The sequence below is a fragment of the Podarcis vaucheri genome (assembly GCF_965113315.1).
Source record: "Podarcis vaucheri genome assembly, chromosome: 5".
NCBI classification, from domain to species: domain Eukaryota; kingdom Metazoa; phylum Chordata; class Lepidosauria; order Squamata; family Lacertidae; genus Podarcis; species Podarcis vaucheri.
The window spans coordinates 56,682,441-56,701,968 of NC_138763.1; the positions used below are offsets into that span (position 1 = coordinate 56,682,441).

At 40.9% G+C, this 19,528-nt stretch overlaps 1 protein-coding gene and 2 long non-coding RNA genes across 14 annotated transcripts in view; 2 read left to right on the plus strand and 1 right to left on the minus strand.

Annotated features, from left to right (window-relative positions):
- The window catches only part of TACC2 (transforming acidic coiled-coil containing protein 2), a 154,955-nt gene that overhangs the window by 125,379 nt on the left and 10,048 nt on the right, over positions 1-19,528 (plus strand). For 8 of the 12 annotated variants that reach the window (XM_082222733.1, XM_082222728.1, XM_082222732.1 and 5 more), the window contains 7 exons: positions 3,665-3,726; positions 3,978-4,093; positions 5,643-5,799; positions 6,165-6,305; positions 8,881-8,970; positions 15,967-16,110; positions 17,481-17,557. In XM_082222733.1, coding sequence (XP_082078859.1) covers positions 3,665-3,726; positions 3,978-4,093; positions 5,643-5,799; positions 6,165-6,305; positions 8,881-8,970; positions 15,967-16,110; positions 17,481-17,557 — 787 coding nt within the window. The remainder of the gene's footprint in view (positions 1-3,664; positions 3,727-3,977; positions 4,094-5,642; positions 5,800-6,164; positions 6,306-8,880; positions 8,971-15,966; positions 16,111-17,480; positions 17,558-19,528) is intronic. The other 4 variants (XM_082222735.1, XM_082222731.1, XM_082222734.1 and 1 more) reach the window with 3 other exon arrangements.
- Positions 8,979-11,691, plus strand: LOC309532495. The gene is made up of 2 exons (XR_014219882.1): positions 8,979-10,952; positions 11,360-11,691. It is a non-coding gene; the product is annotated as an uncharacterized lncRNA (long non-coding RNA).
- On the minus strand, positions 11,702-15,081 carry LOC309532503. The gene is made up of 2 exons (XR_014219890.1): positions 14,973-15,081; positions 11,702-14,613 (listed from the first exon to the last, which is right to left on the minus strand). It is a non-coding gene; the product is annotated as an uncharacterized lncRNA (long non-coding RNA).

The window sequence follows — 19,528 nt, forward strand, 5'->3', positions numbered from 1 at the left end:
GAAATACTCATCTAACCCAGAAGAGATGATTTATGCATCTACTGTGAGATAGCGCAAGGACTGAAACTGATGTAATAATAGTATATACCCAAAGAGGGCGTGAAAGCTGTGTCTTCCAGATAACAAGATGTCAGAGGCAATTAGAAGAGGTCCCCAAAAGACTGCTGTTAAAGAAAAGAAAAGGAATAGTCTTAAGCAAGCCTGCAGCTTATTTCAGAACTGATTTGACTTTTTTTAGGCTTGATCTTAAAGTTGCTTTTGAAATAATATCTGCTTTCATTTTTAATTTTTAACATTATTTTATATATTAAAATCCCTGTACATTTGGACACACACACCCCAAACCATGATAGCTTTGCCAGCTATCTGGATTTTATTATTAGATCAAGTGTGAATTTCTCCATGAGAGATAAAATCCATGTCGAATCTTTCAAGCTTTAACCACTGCCATGTTGGCATTTAACATTTCAGGAAATGTTTCATCTGTCGTGCATTGAGCGTATGGAGCTGACATATTTTCTCACGTCAAAATATCATAATTAGCACATTTATATGAGATTATGGAAGGGAAGGCCTTTAATTAACAGAAATGTCTTGGTGATCGAATGTGTGGAAGTTTCAGACAAAGGATGTGATCCAGAGCCCCGAATGCAATGGCTTCTTGTTCCCTTCTGCAAAGGGAAATTGTACCACAAAGCAGGATTCTCCCCCTCGCCCAAGGAGTGCTCAGCTGCTCACAAATGAGAAGAGGAAACCTGTGGTGTCCATGGAATGCCACATATGAATCAGTACTGCTAGATTGTGGTCAAAATCTTCATTGGTGCTTTTAATGTAGCGGATGTTTTGCTGCTGGTCATTGATGCACATTGGGGGAAGGGAATGAATCCTGGTCATTTTAAGTTGGACAGATCCGTCAGGGACTTTCGTTTCACACCTGGTTTATGTACGTGAACCTTTAAAAGGCAGAAACCTAAGAATGGTCAGGGCAAATTAGGGGTTGGAATTATAGGAGCGTGCAATTAATTGTGCATTTGTGATTTTCTGTAACTTGAGCACAGAACCTGAAGCGTCCTGCATGAGGCAACACAAGCAATTTACCAAATGTTTCTAGGGAAAGCATGAAACAGTACAGCATCTGGATTTCCCAGACATGTGTTTCAAAGTGACAAATAGTGTCATGAATGGTGACGAAAGTATTCAGAAATGAATACAGTAATAATAAATTTGGTCTGCTGATGGATGCCAGCCATAGTTCTGTGTATCTGCAGTTTAAGGGTGTCTTCCCGCCATAAATATGACCCCCTGTAGATCCAGTATGGAACTGATTCTGTGATGCAAGGAACCCCATAGTGTTTAGAGGGTGATATGCTGGACTCTGTTCGCTTGCAGGAGAATATGCAAGATTACTTTTTGCATTGGAGACCACAGTTCAAACCTCACCGCTGCTCTAAACTTAAAACAAGTCATTCCCATTGCTTTCAGGGAAATGTGCTTCCAAACAATGGCTGGAAACTGTTGAGGCCCATTATTTACTTATAAGGGCTTACCGTATATACAATGGGACTTCCTCTCCCAGGTTTTAGCTGCTTGTTTTAGAATGAGGCTGTGGAATTCAAAGTGGGATGGAGCAAGACGGTCTCTGCTGAACAGCTGAAAAGTCGTAGGGTGATGGTGTGGTTTCAGGGTTTTTCAACAGCAGATCCGTAGGAGAAATGGTTAGCTCTTCACCTTTGCCAATCCTTCATCTCCCATGTATCAGCTTTGCCTTCACTGTGGCAAACAAGCATCTAGAAACCGTACTTGAGGGGCATTGTAGAGAGGAAATGGCAGACAAGGTAATGTTTAAGAACCCTTCCCGTGCTTGTCCTCACCCCATTGCCTTGAAGCTTGTTTGGCAGTCGCTGGGCTTCTTGGATCCATGTTTACCACCAAACATGACTACCCTCTTCAGGCATTCTTAATATGGCTGAAATGAACATGTGGAGGAAGATGGCTTTCGAAGCAGAGCTAGTGCCCTCCTCCATGTTCTTTCCTCCTCTTTTAATCATGCCCCATGATGAACATCTGAACAGGGCTCATTTTCATCCATATTTGAGACCTGCTGCCAAACATGTAATTTTGCTAAACAAACTCCTTGTGCTTTCAGCTGTCCCACTGCGTACTTCATCCTTAACACTGTGCCCTTTTAAGTGTTTAATTGAAGTTCCTAATAGCACTGGTAGTTCTCCAGTGGGCAGAATGTAGAACAAGATCTACTGTTAGGTAGATCTGTGTGATTTTTGTGGTAGTTCAGTGAGGATTCTGACTACTGATTGCAAACACAAGAATACTTTTTCACCCCTCTTCTAAATTATTCCCTGAGATGAAGAAAACTTTGAGATAGGAGAAAACTAGGAGTGGATTTTTGTGCAGCTGGACTGAGAGGGTCCTGTGAGGCACACTGTTTCCAAGAGTGATTCACCTGGTGATGGCAGTGCAGCAACAATAACCTCCCAGCAGCAGTGTCTCTGCCACTTACTGGAAGGAGAACGGTTGAGGCAGCAGTGAGATTAGGGTTGTGTGGGTCAACGGCAAAGCCAGACCAGTGTGTCCACACAGCCCTGACCCTGCCACTGCTTCCCCCCTCCCCTTCTTGGTAACCAGAATATGATGTTGTCTGGGGCAGTTGCTGTAGCTCTGACCCATCAGGCAAGTAATTTCTGTTTTGCACCTTGTTCTAGTTGGTGGACTTCGGTTGGCTGAGAAGTAGCTTTCACAACTATGAAGTCCATCTGCCACTGTTCTAAGGTGTTCCTGCTTCCAAAGATATATGCTTGAGAACAAAATATATGTACAATCTATCCTAATTGGCACGTTCTCATTTAAATGACGATCATAGTGAAATATAAAGAAGTTGTGGCTGGTACATATTGTTAAGTAACAAGTGGCTCTAAGCCTGGCACAATCACTCTGCTTCCATGCATCAGTCAGATATTTCCTTCCCACACCTCTCCTCCCACTGCTGAATATGTGGGTCTTATGGCATGCCATATATTGGATTTGATATATTGCACCTATTAAAAACATTGCTTTGAAAGGACATGAAAGCCCATGCCTTACATAATAATTAAGGGCAGCCAGGCTGTTCTGTGGTCCTTTGCCACGTTAGAGTGTTCACAGCCTATCACTTCAGTCATTTTCATGTCAAGAGAGAATTAATAAAGGGACCACAATTCCTAGATAAAAGCCCCATAGTTTATAGAAGTGACATAATTTGAATGCATCAGCTTGTGAATATGATTTTCCGTTTGAGCGTACAGAACAGAAAGTTCAATCAAGTATACATCATTGTTAATTTAATGGTTTAAGAGAGGGGAAGAGCACTCTGGGCAAATAAAATCTAAGTGTTTGGCCATTTCAGAGAAGAAGAAAGCAGGGGACGAAGACAAGATATCTAACATTAGGACCTACACAATGAACGGCTTGGATAATCCATGTTTGTGCCATTGGGCTCTGATTGATATGCAGGCAAAGATCAATACTCAGCATGTTTTGAGTTGTATCTGCCAATTTTGATTTTTGTGCTCATTAGGAAAGCAATCAGCTGGCAAGCCTCTAGGCTTTTGTTGTTGTCTCAAAGAGTACTTCCACCACCATAACAAGCACACTTTTTGATTTATTGCAGATCTGGAGTATGGCAATTCCTATGAAATAGAATATATGGAGAAGATTGGTTCCTCCATACCTGTAAGTTTCCACTTGTGGATTTCTTATTTGAGCTCCTAGATGAACACAGTCACCCCAGTCTCATGGATCATGTAAATTCAAGGAAACTGAACAACTTGAGCTTTATTTCTTAATTATTTTGAGGCACCACTGAAAATTGGGAGAGAAATTTTAGCACTTCATCACTTTTCATTTGGGGTATGGAGGTGGCTGAAAGCTTCGGTTTATAGAAGATGCACTGTAATTTTTTTCCTCTCTCTTCTTTCTGACAGCAGGATGATGACGCTCAGACAAAGCAATCTTTGTACCTTATGTTTGATGCACAGCAGGAGAGTCCAGTCAAGTCTCCTCCAGTCCGATTATCAGACTCTACAACTCCTTGTTCTGGGTACTTTACTGCATTATCAAAAAGAATAATTACTTGTAGCAATCATCACAACTAGAACTAGGCCTTATTATGGACATGATGGTGCACACAGCAGCCAATGAAGTTGAATATTGGAAGATTTGGGGCAGATTAAAGAAAGTTCTACTTCTTATAGTGTATAGTGAAACTATGGAACTTGATCCCACAAGATGCAGTCATGGCCATCAGCTTGGATGGCTTTTCAGTGGTTCTCAACCTGTGGGTCCCCAGATGGACTACAACTCCCATCATCCCTGAGCTCTGGCCTTGCTAGCTAGGAGTGATGGGAGTTGTAGTTCAACAACATCTGGGGACCCACAGGTTGAGAAAGGCTGGATTAGATGAATTAATAGAGGATAAGGTTATAAAAGGCTACTAGCAATGATTCTCTACCTTGTTGTTGTTGTTGATAGTGGAGGCAGGGCACCACTACTACTACTACTACTAAGTAGTAGCAGTAGCAGTAGCAGTAGCAGCAGCAGTAGTAATAGTAATAGTTATAGCCTGACCATCTGACTGGGTTGCCCCAGCCACCAAACAAAAGTTAAAACACAGTATTAAAACAAGAATAGCATAAGATCCTAAAATGCTCATCCATGTTACATATAAAAGGGCAGATCCATTTCAAACCCCCCCCACTAAAAATATGAGCAGATTTGACTATGTCTTCTATATTATTGTTTTCTGGATTCTTTTCACCTGCCCCAAGGCCAGCTATGATGAAAGGCAGGATATAATTTTTTTATAAAGAAATAAATATAGTTCTGTGCTAGTGTTACAGTTCCCCATATATTTGCTGGGGTCATATTCCTGACCTGTGTGGTTCCCTAGTCATCCATCAGTGTCATGTGGAACCAGACCATGTAGCAGTGACAACCACCCTACGCAAGTAATTGTTTCATTGTAAGTGATGTTTACTATTATTAATAAGAATTAATAATAATTATTAATAAGAGTTTTGGATTAGAATGTGATTTAATGAATAATAATAATAATAATAATAATAATAATAATAATAATAATAAATAATTATTTATTATTTATACCCCACCCATCTGGCTGAGTTTCCCCAGCCACTCTGGGCGGCTCCCAATTGAGTGTTAAAAACAATACAGCATTAAATATTAAAAACTTCCCTAAACAGGGCTGCCTTCAGATGTCTTTTAAAGATAAGATAGCTGCTTATTTCCTTCACATCTGAAGGGAGGGAGTTCCACAGGGCAGGTGCCACTACCAAGAAGGCCCTCTGCCTTGTTCCCTGTAACCTCACTTCTCGCAATGAGGGAGCCACCAGAAGGCCCTCGGCGCTGGATCTCAGTGTCCGGGCTGAACGATGGGGATGGAGACGCTCCTTCAGGTATACAGGACCGAGGCCATTTAGGGCTTTAAAGGTCAGCACCAACACTTTGAATTGTGCTTGGAAACGTACTGGGAGCCAAAAGTATAGGCTATGAGGTAGGCATAACTCTCCATCGCGCTATGTATTGGTTTTGCTAGCAAACTGAAAGCATGGTTCTTTATTGTATCTCAGGTCAAGCTTGGAAGAAACTGAAGCCCAGTTGTCCTCTGGAGTGAAATTACAACATCCAGCTTCACGATCACTGGCTGCGAGCCAAGAGACATCAATACAGCCACCTGACAAATCAAAAACAAAAGAACTGGAGCCCACTCCAAACAACATTGACATAGTAAGTTGGTTGATTGTATGCCCTCTATATCGGGCAAAGTAGTTTGAGTGCAGATCCAAGTAGGCCATCGCTTTTAAAATAGAAAAGGGTTTAATTGCTTAAGATATATTAACTTTTATTGTTTCTCTCTCTGCAAGAACTCACAGCAAATGTTCAGCTTTTTGTTATATACTCTTTCTCACTCTCGCTCTCTTTTGGGGGCAAATGCCGGCACTTGTAATATGGTGGAAGGAAAGCATTATTTACTACAGATTTTGTTGGTAGTTCCCTAGGGATTAAGCATATATGAAGGCTGGTGCATGACTTTAGCTGTGAGTGGTTCTGCCAGTTTTTGTTACCTGTTCTGTATCCTGCTTGCTCTTCAGACCACACCCGAGGACCCCTTTGTCTCTGCTGATGCCCTTCTCAGTAGGATATCTCATCCACCTTCAGTGTGTGATCAGCTTCAATATCTAGAGCCTGACTTAGCAGAAAAGAACCCCCCAATATTTGCTCAGAAACTTCAGGTTTGTAATGGAAGTCTGTCAGTGTTCCTTCAGTGTTTGTAAATGCCAGAAAAAGGCTAATGCCCCTGTCTGAAAAGGGACGTGCAGCTTAAACCTTCTGCAAACCTATGAGGAGAAGTTGTGCTATGCTAATATTTTTTTTAACCATTCATGTGAGGGGTGGGCAAAAAGAAAATGAAAGTCTGCACGAGAAATTTGGTGACATGCTAGTGTGGGTGGAATGGCATGCAGGGGTTTGGCTCCTACTTTAAAATCATTATCAGGTGTTTGAATGGTGTATACTATTGTTTTTAACTATTTCCCCCCTGTAGCTTTGTGCCAGGTTCACAGTTGTCTTATCGATCTTCCAGCATCTTATACTTCCTGTTTGGATGACATTACATCAGGACAATTTTCAGGGGTTTCTCCGCAAAGTGTGACTGACCAGAAGACTGTTTGCAGAACAATGAAGCATTCCTCTGGATATTATTATTATTATTATTAGAGAGCAGTGGAAGATTATTATTGTTAATAATAATAATAATAATAATAATAATAATAATAATAATAATAATAAATGACACATCTAACTTAAAAAAAGAAAAGAAATCAGTCCTCCAGAACACTTCAGTGCTCTGCAGGCAGCATTCTGGCCAGCCACACTTCATTTAAAGTCCCCTGGAGATAATTCTGATGTAGCATTGTCTGAACAGGCATTCCAAGAAGCCAGGAGACTGATAAACTACCTAAGAATCCTGCACAAAGCTACTGTACAATTAAAAAAATGATTAAGTGAGAATTTACAATATTCAGCAACCTCATGATGATTTTAATGTTAAGATCCAGAAGCAAATCCTCACATGCCCTTCAAGTTTCATTAAAGTTATCACACATGCACAAGTGGCGGGGGGGGGGAGACAGTTTTGCAGGAGGCAAATGGTTTCACAAAGTGGTGTTGAGGATTCAGTTGTCAGAAACTGACTTTGAACCAGCCATGTCCCTGATGATAAAAATAATATCCTCCAGACCAATTTACAGTCTATAACACACCTGTACACACCCCTCTTTTAGAGCCCAGTGTGTGAACTGGGTATACAGTGGTACCTTGGTTGTCGAACTCCTACTCCTGGAACCGTTCAAAAACCAAGCACAGCTTCCGATTGGCTGCAGGAACTTCCTGCACTCAATCAGAAGCTGCGTCGGATGTTCGGCTTCCAAATAATGTTTGAAAACCAGAACACTCACTTCTGGGTTTTTGCATTTGGGAGCCAAAATGTATGTGTACCAGGGCGTTCGAGAAGCAAGGTGCAACTGTATGCATGTATGTCCATATAGGTGTACATCCCATCCCATTTGGTCTGTCTCCTGCCTTTGTTTATTGATGAATCATGCATGCAGTGCATGCTTATGTATACTCCTGTGTCACATGTGAAGTTCTAAACACATGTGGAAGAGGGTACATGTAAAGCCAAAGGCATGGCGACCGATCCTCAAAACATTAGGAACAGTCATTTGAGTAGGGAAATGCTCAGTGCGTGCACTGTGAAATACACATGCGCAGAGAACACTTCTGTCTTGTGTTTCCTCCTCTGTCTATGCTTTATTTGTATATCACCTTCTGTTTATAATGTATCCTTTGAATTTGAACTGCAAACATGCGGAATTGCAGTGCAAATTAAAATGTCAGTTCTACAAATGCACTTAGCTTTGGGCTTAAATGCCTACTTTCTTAATGAAGATCAAAATAAAGCATGGCAGAATTAAGTACTCATTTATTACGGCCAGTAGAAAGGATTGCACACAGGAACAAGAACTGCCTCAGTGGCTCACCTCTTGGTGAGATGATGCTGTCAGTCTTGAGGGTGATTCTCTAAGGCTGGAATCCTGTGCACACTTCCTTAGAGTAAGTCACTGAGCTCAGTGGGACTTGCTTCTAAGTAAATCTTTGTGTGGGTGAAGCTATTGTGAAACGATTTGCACAGCTAGAGGAGTAGCACATGCCACATTATCTAGCGTGTAAATCTTTTTGCAATATTTTCTAATAAGTAAATTGGAGTGAGTGGTCTTAAGGCAGCCTTCACCAATCTTGTGCTCATCAGATGATTTGGACTACAGCTTCCATCAGCCCTAGTCAGCATGGCCAATGGTCAGGTATGATGTACGTTGTGCTCCAAAATATCTGGAAAGGTTGGACAAGGCTGGTTCAAGATGTATGATAATTTTTATCATTCAGTTCTGGTTTATTTTTCAAGTAACTGAAAGCAATTGAATTATGAATGGTGGAAGGAGAAAGCAACATATAACTAATGTCAAAAGAGAAATACAAAATAGATTAAAACAAATAATTTTGTTTCACTAAGTAATTTTTAATGTTCCTTTCTTAACCATAAAGCATTTGTTGGCCCTACTTTGCTAGAAGTACTTGTTCACATACTGCTTATGTTTCAGTCGAACCCTGAGTTAATGTCTATGTTGTTCCCAAACGGTGATCGTAACAGACTGATATATGGCTTCATTTTGCGAATGTGGGCATTCATTTATGTCATGTTCTTAATGCATTTTCCCTGTGCATCGCTCACAACCATCCCACTGACAGGAGGAGTTAGAGTTTGCTGCAATGAGGATAGAAGCCCTGAAGCTAGCCAGACAAATTACCCTGGCTTCTTTCAGCTCCTCAGATACGGAGGTATCTGTGACCTGCCTGCAGTTTGTGTGCAACTGATCACAGCTTAAGGAACCCAAATGCGTTTTCTTTTAACAAAAGTTTCTCTGAGTGGTGTTGCGTGATGTTTCTGGCACCTTCGTACTTAGGAGGACATCAAGAAGCATGCCAAGAGTCTTCCTCTAATCCCAAATTCTATCACCTTCACTTGCAGATATGTTTTAAAAATCACTATCATGTGTATTTGGCTACAGATACAACTTTGGCCATCAGTCTGCTTTGGTTTTCACAAATTCATGGATTTCTTGGTCACTTAACTATTATAGTATCACAACGCAGTTTACAGCTTGGAGGCTTTAATCAAAACAGTAAATTCAATTAAAATACACCTAATGAACCAATATCCCACAATTTGGTGAAAGTCAGCTTTCACGTGGAAATCTTGAAAATTGCAGACAAATGCTGTGAATGTCCAGAACTTGGATATATTGATGAATGTTCACAATTAACTTGCACTGTGTGATAGCACTCACTCCTGTGTGTCCAAAAGCGGGGAAACGTGTAGCTCTTTTTTTAAGCAACCACAAAATTTACCTGGCATTGTTAGCATTCATTTGTGTAGGCCACGATTCACCAAATTTTCGGCATTCACTATAGAATTTTATTGTTTGAAAATGTCCTGCAAGTGTGACGCCTAATTTAAGCATCCGTGTCCAGGAGTGTATTTCTTAAAATGGGAGACATCTCTAATTAAATTCTAATTTAAAATTTAATTGTCTATATCCGCGAATGAATAGCATTAGTAATAGCCAGGCACAATATCTGTACTCGAACTGAGCCCTGAGGCTTGTTTTATAGAAGCAGGATTTTGTCTAAATTACCTATAAATAAAACTCTAAGGGCTGATGCTTAGTTAGCTATAAACTGCATGGGGGAGCATTTTTGCTGCTTGAGGAGTGATTTTAAACATCTTAACCCCTTTTGCCATACGTGTTTGAAGGTTAAAAGTTCAGCCAAACCACATCTCAACCTTCTAAGCAACAGGACTAAAAATAAAATAAAATGGGGTGGGGTAGGGGGAGGGGGAGGAGAATTGACAGTTTCTAAGCAAGGGGAGAAAACCTCCCTACACACAAATCTTCTTTATTCTTTGCGATCTAAAGTGTTTCCTTCCTGATAACGCCTACAGCATGCTGGCTGTTGCCATGTTGGTGTGGGGTTGCTTCTGTGATGCATGTGGTCTCGACTAGAGTGAAATGTTAGCTCTTAAGGAGTGTGTTTGATGTGCACAGCTGCTCTGCAGGGTCCCTTGCGGTGGTGTTAATGCAAAGGTCACAGCTCACGGGGTTTGACTGGAGAGGGGTACGTGTGTGGTTTCAGTCCCTTTTTTTATTTACTGCCAGCTGCACATGGCATTTAGCTGATATTCTGCCCTAAAGGAAACATATATTTCCAAATTTTGAGCATATTGTATGCATGTGCTTTTGGAACTCATTTTTGTTTTGTAGCACGCATGCCCCACATGTACACAACTGGACGGGGCAGCTGTGGAGCCAATCCCAAGGTGATTTTAGCCATCTTCAAAACCCTTGCACCATAGCACTATAACTGCACTTTGTGTGGATTAGACGGGCAAGCTGATTTGCAAATGCAAAGTTTATCCCCCCCCCCAACTCATTTTTATGAATTGCTCAGCCTAATTACATAACCTGAAGCTCAGCTGCTGATTCAGTGGGCACAATGAGTGTAATCCCCTTTTTATTAAAACCAATGGCAAATTTTCCATCAGTTTATGGTGCGGCTGGGTCGATTTATTTTGCAGAATGCTATGAACAGGGTTTTAAAAATTACTTTACTTAGGGAAATTTGTGTATGTATAAATAAGTGCATGGGAACTGAACCCATATTATTTTAGAAGACTAATAATTCTGCATGTTAAATTCCATTTGAACAAAATTGTAAGTCAGCCGTTTTGTGGTTAGGAAAAGGGGAGCAAAGTAGATACTGTATTTTTCGCTCTAAAATAAAAATTAAGGGGAAATGTGTGCGTGTCTTTTGGAGTGAATTCAGGCTCCTTAGCTTCAGCGATAGCAACGCGAAGCCTCAGAAGCGCAGAGGGAATGCTCCCGCTGCGCTCCAGAGGCTTTGGGTTGCCTTCACTGAAGGTGAAGGCAATGTAGGAGAGGGAGAGCTGTGCAGCGCCTCTTCAGCGAAGCGGGAGGAGAAATGGAAGGGGCTCCATTTCTCCTGCCACTTCGCTGAAGGAGAAATGGAAGGGGCTCCATTTCTCCTGCCACTTCGCTGAAGGGGCGCTGCGCAGAGAGGGGGAGAATTTTTTTCCCTTGTTCTCCCCCTCTAAGACAAGGTGCGTCCTATGGTCGGGTGCATCCTATAGAGCGAAAAATACGGTAAGTCAAAAAGCTTGAAAGGACAGTTTGAAGTGAAAGTGGTAAAACATTCTGATTGTTCTTGAACTCTGAAGACATTGGGAATGTTTTATTCTCTTTGAGGGAAAGGTAGCAGCAGAGGAACTGATAAATAGTCATTTAGATCATTCAGATAGATAGATAGATACAGTGCTTTTTCAGGAAGGGGCGCAGGGGGACGCGTACCCCTAAACATTTTGTGAATCTAAGTTTGGCCTCATTGAGGGGTAATATTTCAATACAAGTAGGAAAATGAGAGTACCCCTAAACATTTTTTTAGAAAAAAGCACTGGCTAGATAGTATCCACAACCCCCCCAATTCCCCCCCCCAAGATTATGTACATTGTCAGCACTAAGCAAAGTAAAAAAGAAAGAGTAGAGCAAGATGATAGAGCAAGGACATAGGATGTGGTAAAATTGATATTGTTATCCTTTTTTAATGCTGAAGATCTGGTATCTGGTAGCATCTCTTCCAGCTTAATAGCTTTTCTGCGCGTCTTGCATTTAGACTGGTATCCATGGTCTCAGCTAGATTGGGAAAGGAAAAACAATTTATATGCCTTGTATGTGCGATATAGCATTGTGCCACCAGATGGCGCCTTGGAGTCCCGTTTTTCTCTACCTGTTTTCTCTACCCTGTTTAAATTTACAACGCATTTAACTGAAACACTTCTTTGATGTGTCTAGATCCAGCTCATATGGATTCATGTAAATTAGCATTGCTGTACGACTGGACGTCTGATTATCTGAATTATGACTGTGTCCCTCCCATAATTGAGGTTCAGAAGTACTCTTTTAAACTTCCTTTTAGTTAATGTGCACTAGTATCATTTATTTCTGCGGTAAAAGATGGACAGTGGCCTAGTTCACACATCATGCTAAACCAAATATGGCTTAGCATGAATGAGCAAGTTGTATGTGCTCCCACGGAGTAAATTACTGCTTCTCTGCATCTTCCCAGTCATTCTGCTGCTGCACAGGGTTGAGCTAAGCTATGGCTTGGCTTAGAGGGTTTTCACAGACAAACCATGAGCCATAAAATATAAGACATATATTGGTTACAGCTCATGCTTATTCTGGAGAGAGCTAGACCATCAGACACACACTCATCTAAATGGTAGCGGAATGACCAGGAGTAAAGCAGCCATGATCTCGTCCCAAATAGGCGTGGCTTGACATAGTGAGATGTGAAAACCAGGCCATTATGAGAGGATTAGCCTTGGAATTTGCCATCTTTAACACACACATAAACACCTTGCATTAGAAAGCACCTATAGTGGAATGTGTTCACAGCAGAGCTGCCAAGTGATTAAATGATTCCGGTTGATTAATGATCTTACTTTTAATCAGTTAATTACATTTGAGAGATTTAACAAAATGTAAGAAACTTAAGGATCAAAACCATGCACTTGTTAGAAAGAAGGACCATCTTTAATAATCTACCAAATAAAGCTCGAAGCCCTAGTTTACTACTATAACATTAGGCAGCTTTGCATATAATGCTAAACAATATTTTAGTGCTATGTTGATGAGCCTCAACATGCACACAGTTCCTTATTCCTCTACCCACATGCCCAAAGGGAGAATTTCAAAAGAATTTACTTTCACTTTTGTAGAATCTCACTTTAGTGTTATACTTGAGCTAGACAGTGCCGGATTTACGTATAAGCTAAAGAAGCTATAGCTTAGGGCCCCACTCCCTTGGCCCCCCCCCAAAAAAAATTAAAAGTATTTCGCTATTAATATACTTCTTCTTAACTGTGTTTCAGTTCAACAGTTACTTTGATTAAATACATATTTTGTTATGTGCAAATGGCTTTAGATACCTATTAGGTCCATAGATTACCATATAGCATATATTCAACACAAAAAACAGCGACAATTTGTTGTTGACAAAGGACAGCTGGACATATAAAGGGCCCCATTACCTTCAGTAGCTTGGGGCCTCATCAAACCTAAATCCGGCCCTGGCTAGGAATCTCAATTTCAACCACATTATGGTCAGTTTCATAATAAGCCAACTTCAAAGCATGCCTAATAATAATAATTTTTAATTTATACCCTGCCCTCCCTAGCCAGAGCCAGGCTCATGGCAGCTAACACCAATAAAATTGCAATAAAACATAATGGGGGGAATGATGCATGGGTTTCTTTTAAACCAGGGCTTCTGGATTGAACCTAACACTTAGCTGTTAAGGAGCACCCATTGTTTAGTCATAGAATCATAGCATCATAGAATTGCAGACCTGGGAGGGACCCTGAGGGTCATGTAGTCCAGCCCCCTGCAATGTAGGAATCTTTTTGTCCAATGTGGGGCTGCAATTGAGATTGAGAGACTGAGAGTCTCATGCTCTGCTGACTGAGTTCTTATGTGTGAGCAAAGCCACTGCTAAGTGTTAGGCTGAACATTATTTGAAATACTTTTCTCTGTAATGTTAAAAGTTCAAAACTCCTTTTTAATTCATAGTTATGAAATCTTCAGATATTTTCCTGGGTGGATTAGCACGATAATGGGGAAACTGGAGGAGCAGCTAATTAAGTGCAATCAAGAGATGTTATATCTCTGATTTTGACGGATAATCCAGAAAATTTGAGGCTGGAAAGTCCCTGTGTTTAAGTCCCCATGTTTAATCTGAGTTTGATAGTTTCTTCTGATGTCATCTTAGGATAGGAAGCACACTTTGGTTAACTTTCCACTTTACGCCACCATTGCCAAGGTCAACTGAAGAAGCAATGGGTGAATCCTCTGGAAGCTACAGTGTCTTACAGTAGCTAAGTTCAGATTACTTATAATAGGATATACTGGATGACTTTGCAGGAACATTAATCCTGCTTGATCGAGGGTAGAAATTAGACTGAGTTTTTCTAGAATATCATAGAGCTGTATGTTTTAGTTGTTTCATCTACAATGAATTCAATTTCCTGGAAAATCCCTGAACTAGGGGACTAGGCCTGCTTCCTTCAGCAAGCACCTTTTAGCCATCAGCTAGTGTAGGAACAGAAAGTGACAAGGGTTAAGCCTATGCTCTTCTTGCTCTGCTGGGCCTTGCTGCACACTTCCGAAATACATTGGTTTGTTGGATGAGGCACGCTGTGAATCAAAGTTCATTGTTGATATGGTTTGCTCTTTTGATAGACCTGCTCAAATTCCATGAGAGGAATTGTGGTCATACTTAAATTTCTCATTGATATTGATACTGTAAATTAATAGTTCATAAGAAACTGTGGGACGCAGGTGGCGCTGTGGGTTAAACCACAGAGCCTAGGGCTTGCCGATCAGAAGGTCGGCAGTTCGAATCCCCGCAGTGGGGTGAGCTCCCATTGCTCGGTGCCTGCTCCTACCAACCTAGCAGTTCGAAAGCACATCAAAGTGCAAGTAGATAAATAGGTACTGCTCCAGCAGGAAGGTAAACGGCATTTCCGTGCGCTGCTCTGGTTCGCCAGAAGCGGCTTAGTCATGCTGGCCACATGACCCAGAACCTGTATGCCGGCTCTCTCGGCCAATAAAGCGAGATGAGCGCCACAACCCCAGAGTAGGCCACGACTGGACCTAATAGTCAGGGGTCCCTTTACCTTTAAGAAACTGTACCTTAACATCACATCCCTGCCTTACTAACAAATTCTGAATGCAGCATAAGAGAGTACCTTGCTATAGCGGAGGCATTCGAAGGACCTTTGATTAAGGGCCGAACTAGATGTGATGCTAAATATGTCTTTGACTTAACATGCAGGTTTGTGAATATGTGAGGAGGAGGCAGATAATCACAGCATTGGCACCAGTGGGAGTCTTCTTCCCAGGGCATATTGCAGTTTCAGAGGAAGGTCTTGTGCCAGCACTAAAGCAGAGAAGGAAGGGATTAAGTCTCCCCTCCAGGCCTTCTGATATCCTGATAATTATCAGCTTCCATCCAGCTGATGGTATTTGCATTTTTAAAAACCTTGGCTGTTAAATGCAAACATGCTTTTAGCATCCTGTGGAGTTTGGCCTTCAAGGTATTGCACAATAGTGGTGTGACTCTAGCACTTGGGTAAGCAGGTAGGCATAAACCCCAGGACACTGAGTTCTCCAACTGAACCTTGTGCAGAAAGACTGTGTGGTGCTCATGTTTAGGCACTGGTGAACTTTTAAACCTGATTGGGCTTCATCTAGAAAGATCAGAATTCCCAGTAGCGTCTGCTATGTTCAATAATTACTCCAGAGCCATTAAATTATTACCAGGGCTTTGAGAAGTCAAAGACATACAAGTATGAAAACAGAAAACACAATGAACGGAATAGCACAGTGAGCTGTAGTCAGCAAACTCTTACTCGCTGAAAGTAATGGACCTACATTAGTCCCTGACATTAATTTCAATGGGTCCACTCAGAGTAAAATATCATTGACTACACCTTTCTATATACACTTTCTGTTTTTCAATTCCATTTGCATCTGTATAGTGCCATCTAAGCTATATACAGATGAACATTTTCCCTTCATCATAACTTCACATTTCCTCATTGTCCACTGCCCCCCCCAAAAAATATGGATACCTGAAATACTAGTGGAACATATGGTTAATGATCAATACTATTCCCCTCTTTTTTTAATGAACAGAGAGACCCTGCCATATCAGCTGATGTGTCCATCTCTAAAAGTGCACTGTACTCTCGGATAAGCAGCTCGGAGGGAGAGAATACCTCCAGTTTGCTTTACCAGCAGCAAGACTTGGATTCTGCCTTGAGAGTTGCCAGAGAGGAGGTAACCCATAATCTTAAATGATAAAATTCTGTTTGTTTGTTTTTTTAATGAGTAGGCTTTCCTAAGTGCAGCTGTTCTGAGGTTTACCTGTGTACAAAAAGAATAACTATGTTAGGGTGTTGAAGCAATGGGCTAGTAGAGTTGTAGTGCCAGTGGTTTCCTAGCCATGGTTAACAGTGGAATGTTTCAATGAATAATTCCACTTAGGCATAAGTTGTCTCTCAAACCCTTAGCTCCAGTTCAGCATGATGTCCCATGGTTAACCCTAACCCTGGAGTGCTCCTAATCAGCATTTTAAACCTCAACCATGGCTATGCTACAGCTTCTCTGCACTGCCCCTCAATTGTACACCTTTTTCTGCTCTGCATAATAGAAAGCTGGCCCCAACAAATTTTGGGTGATAATTTTTTGTTTGTGGGGAAAAACTTACACAGTTGAGGCATGAGTTATGTATCGCTGAACAACTATTTTGTTTAGCCAGGAGAGAAACATATACAGCAGGTACACCATGTTCATTAGCATATTGGAATAATGCGCTTGGAAGCCTTTGGCCAAATTTTAGCCAAGCAGATTGGCTTACATCAGTGCTACATGCGTAAAAGGGAAGTGATGAGCAACAGTTGAGCAATTTTCTCACTGATGGTGTGAGATAAGCATGTATGCTTGAAAAAGGTAACAAGAAGGTTCAGAAGATTAGAGCAGCATTGTATATTAGCTAGAATGGGAGTCGAAATGAAGGTGCCAGTATGGCTCACACCAGTTTTCTACATGTACAGCAATGGTGAAAGATCCCACCCCAATCTCTGTGACAATTTGCTGGCTAGAGCGAAACCTGGATATAGATTTGGCACACTTTACCGTATTGGCCTGAATATAAGCATTACTTCTTTCCCAAATTCTGACCATGAAAAGTTAAAGTGCGGCTTATATTTGCGACATTATGGTATGCAGCCAGGAGCGCGGGGCAAACAGCGCCAGGAGCGCAGTAAAGCGGTGTCCACCCTGCACGTAGTCCTCCATCCTCTCCCAAGGTCAGGAATGGAGAGAGCGAGGAAGGGGAAAGGCCGCCGGCAACACAATGTGACTTCCCCACCCTCGGCCCAGTATGCAGCCAGGAGCAGCGAGGAATGGAACGGCTTATATTCGGGTGTTTTTTCTCCCCCCCCCTTCAAATTTTAAAGCTGCGGCTTATATTCAGGCCAATATGGTATTCCTGTTTAGCCATCATGTCTTCTAGAATGGTAAAAGCAGGAAATGCCTAAACATTTTTATTTGAAAATCTTCCCATTCTCTTAATTTAATAGGTTACTTGACAAGATGCTTTGTGCCTTTAAGATGATTTAACAGGTTTCTTTCTCCTCTTGTAACAGATCATAGCTAAGGAAAGAGAGGTGTCAGAGTGGAAAGACAAATACGAAGAGAGCAGGAGGGAAGTCATGGAAATGCGGTGTGTTTTTATTCTTTTTATGCCTGTGCTTTCAGAAGACTTGCTGTTATAACATACAAAGGCATCCATACGTAAAACAGCATTTATGCATTGCTGCTATTTGCTGTTCAGAATTGTTTGTGATTTATTTCTTTATTGCATCAGATCTTTAGTAACATGGAGACAATGAACAAAATGCCCAGAATCCTATCTGTTAGTCTTGTACTGTTTTATGATTTATTTATTTTATTTATTTATGTCTTTATTAAATTTGTATACCACCCTTCATCCGTAGATCTCAGGGCAGTTACAATATAAAAACAAAAAATACACAATAAAAGCAGGAACCAAAAAACCCAAACCAGAAAAAATGCCTTTTGCAAGGGATTCTTGAGAACCTTTGCAGTTAGCTGTTAGAATCTCCTGCAGATATGCCAGCAATATTCACATTCACAGATTATGCCTAAAATGGGTTTGACTTCCCAACAGCATCAGGTGATTATTATTATTATTATTATTACAAGGCAGTACAGATTGACGTGCAACCTACCTTGAATATTCACTTGGCAAACTATGACTCATCACTCAAACATAACAGACTAAGGCTAGTCACATTTGATTAGCCTGATTTCACTCTGGAAAGGCAAGGATCAGCTTCCTAAATCACTTTTAATCTGCTTATTCCAGCTAGCCTCTTTTTGAGAACAAATCCAAAATAGGATGCAAGGGTGTGCTTTTAAAATGAGGATGTAATAGGATGCGAGTGTGTTTTTAAAATGAGGACAAACCTTTCAAATTGCTGTTTTGCTTGACAGCTTTATGACTTTTTCATAAAATTATAACATTATGCATTTGTCATGGCATCACAGATTATTTTTGTAATTCCCCCCCCCCAAATGAGAATGTAAGCCCTCGTTATTTTTTAATATATAAGATTTGGTATAAGATGAGGCAAGCCGCTGTTCTTACTGCAATGCCCCCCTCTGCAAATATGCACTTCCTGGCAAGAGAAACTGTATTCTGCATGTTAAGAATTCACCAGTTAGGCATATGGAATAGCAAAAGGGAACAAACTGTCTCCGGCTAAAGCCATTGACAAAACCATCTTTGATTTTTAATACACTTGGATCAATCCCCAAAAGTGTTGTAGAATTATGAAGTCTTTGGTGCATCATCACTGCAGATTGTGTAGATGGCTTGCTTCAGAAGTCTTGTTGTGGTTTAGACACTTGGAGTTCCAGAGGAGTGGTAGATATGACTTTGCTCCAGAGTAATGATGCTTACAAAATTAATTATAACAAAAAAATTAACCAACAGATTGCTTCCAAATTTTGGCAAGTTCAAAATATTCCATATTACAGGCCTGTCAAGCTTGGAGTCAGTGGTGGTTTGATAAAGGCCTTCATTTGTGTATGGCCCATCTGGACTAGGGAAGCAAAGAATCAATCAAATCAGTCAATCAATCAATCAATCAATCAAGTATTTATTACAATCTATCAACCAATATGCAAAGTAAAAAATCAAATCCTCAGTAAAACCGATGATTAATAGCAGCAAGCTGGAAAGTAACAATCATGGCAGGTCTAAAAGTTATGACGTTCAGATATCTTGCCATTTGTTCAGTAATAGATTTATTAGTCCCCTCAAGTAATATACTCAAAAGGGTCTCTTAAGGATTGACAAGGAAGCCTACTCATAAGAAGATAACTTATGTGTTCTCTAACCCCTTGATCAAGTCTACAGCAAAAGAGGGAATGTATCTAGCATACCCTTCACTGACTCTCCCAGATGCCAGCTGGAAGAAATGGGAATTACTGTCCAAAACATCCAGAGGGCACCAATTTGAAGGCTAATCTAATACTAGACAGGCCACAATACATGGCACTGCATGTCTTGATGAGGACATGAGTTTAATATCTCCACCCTGTGTGCTGTGCTGTGTATCAATTAAGCTTTGATGGAGTGTTGCCCTGTTTGTTACTCAACTACATG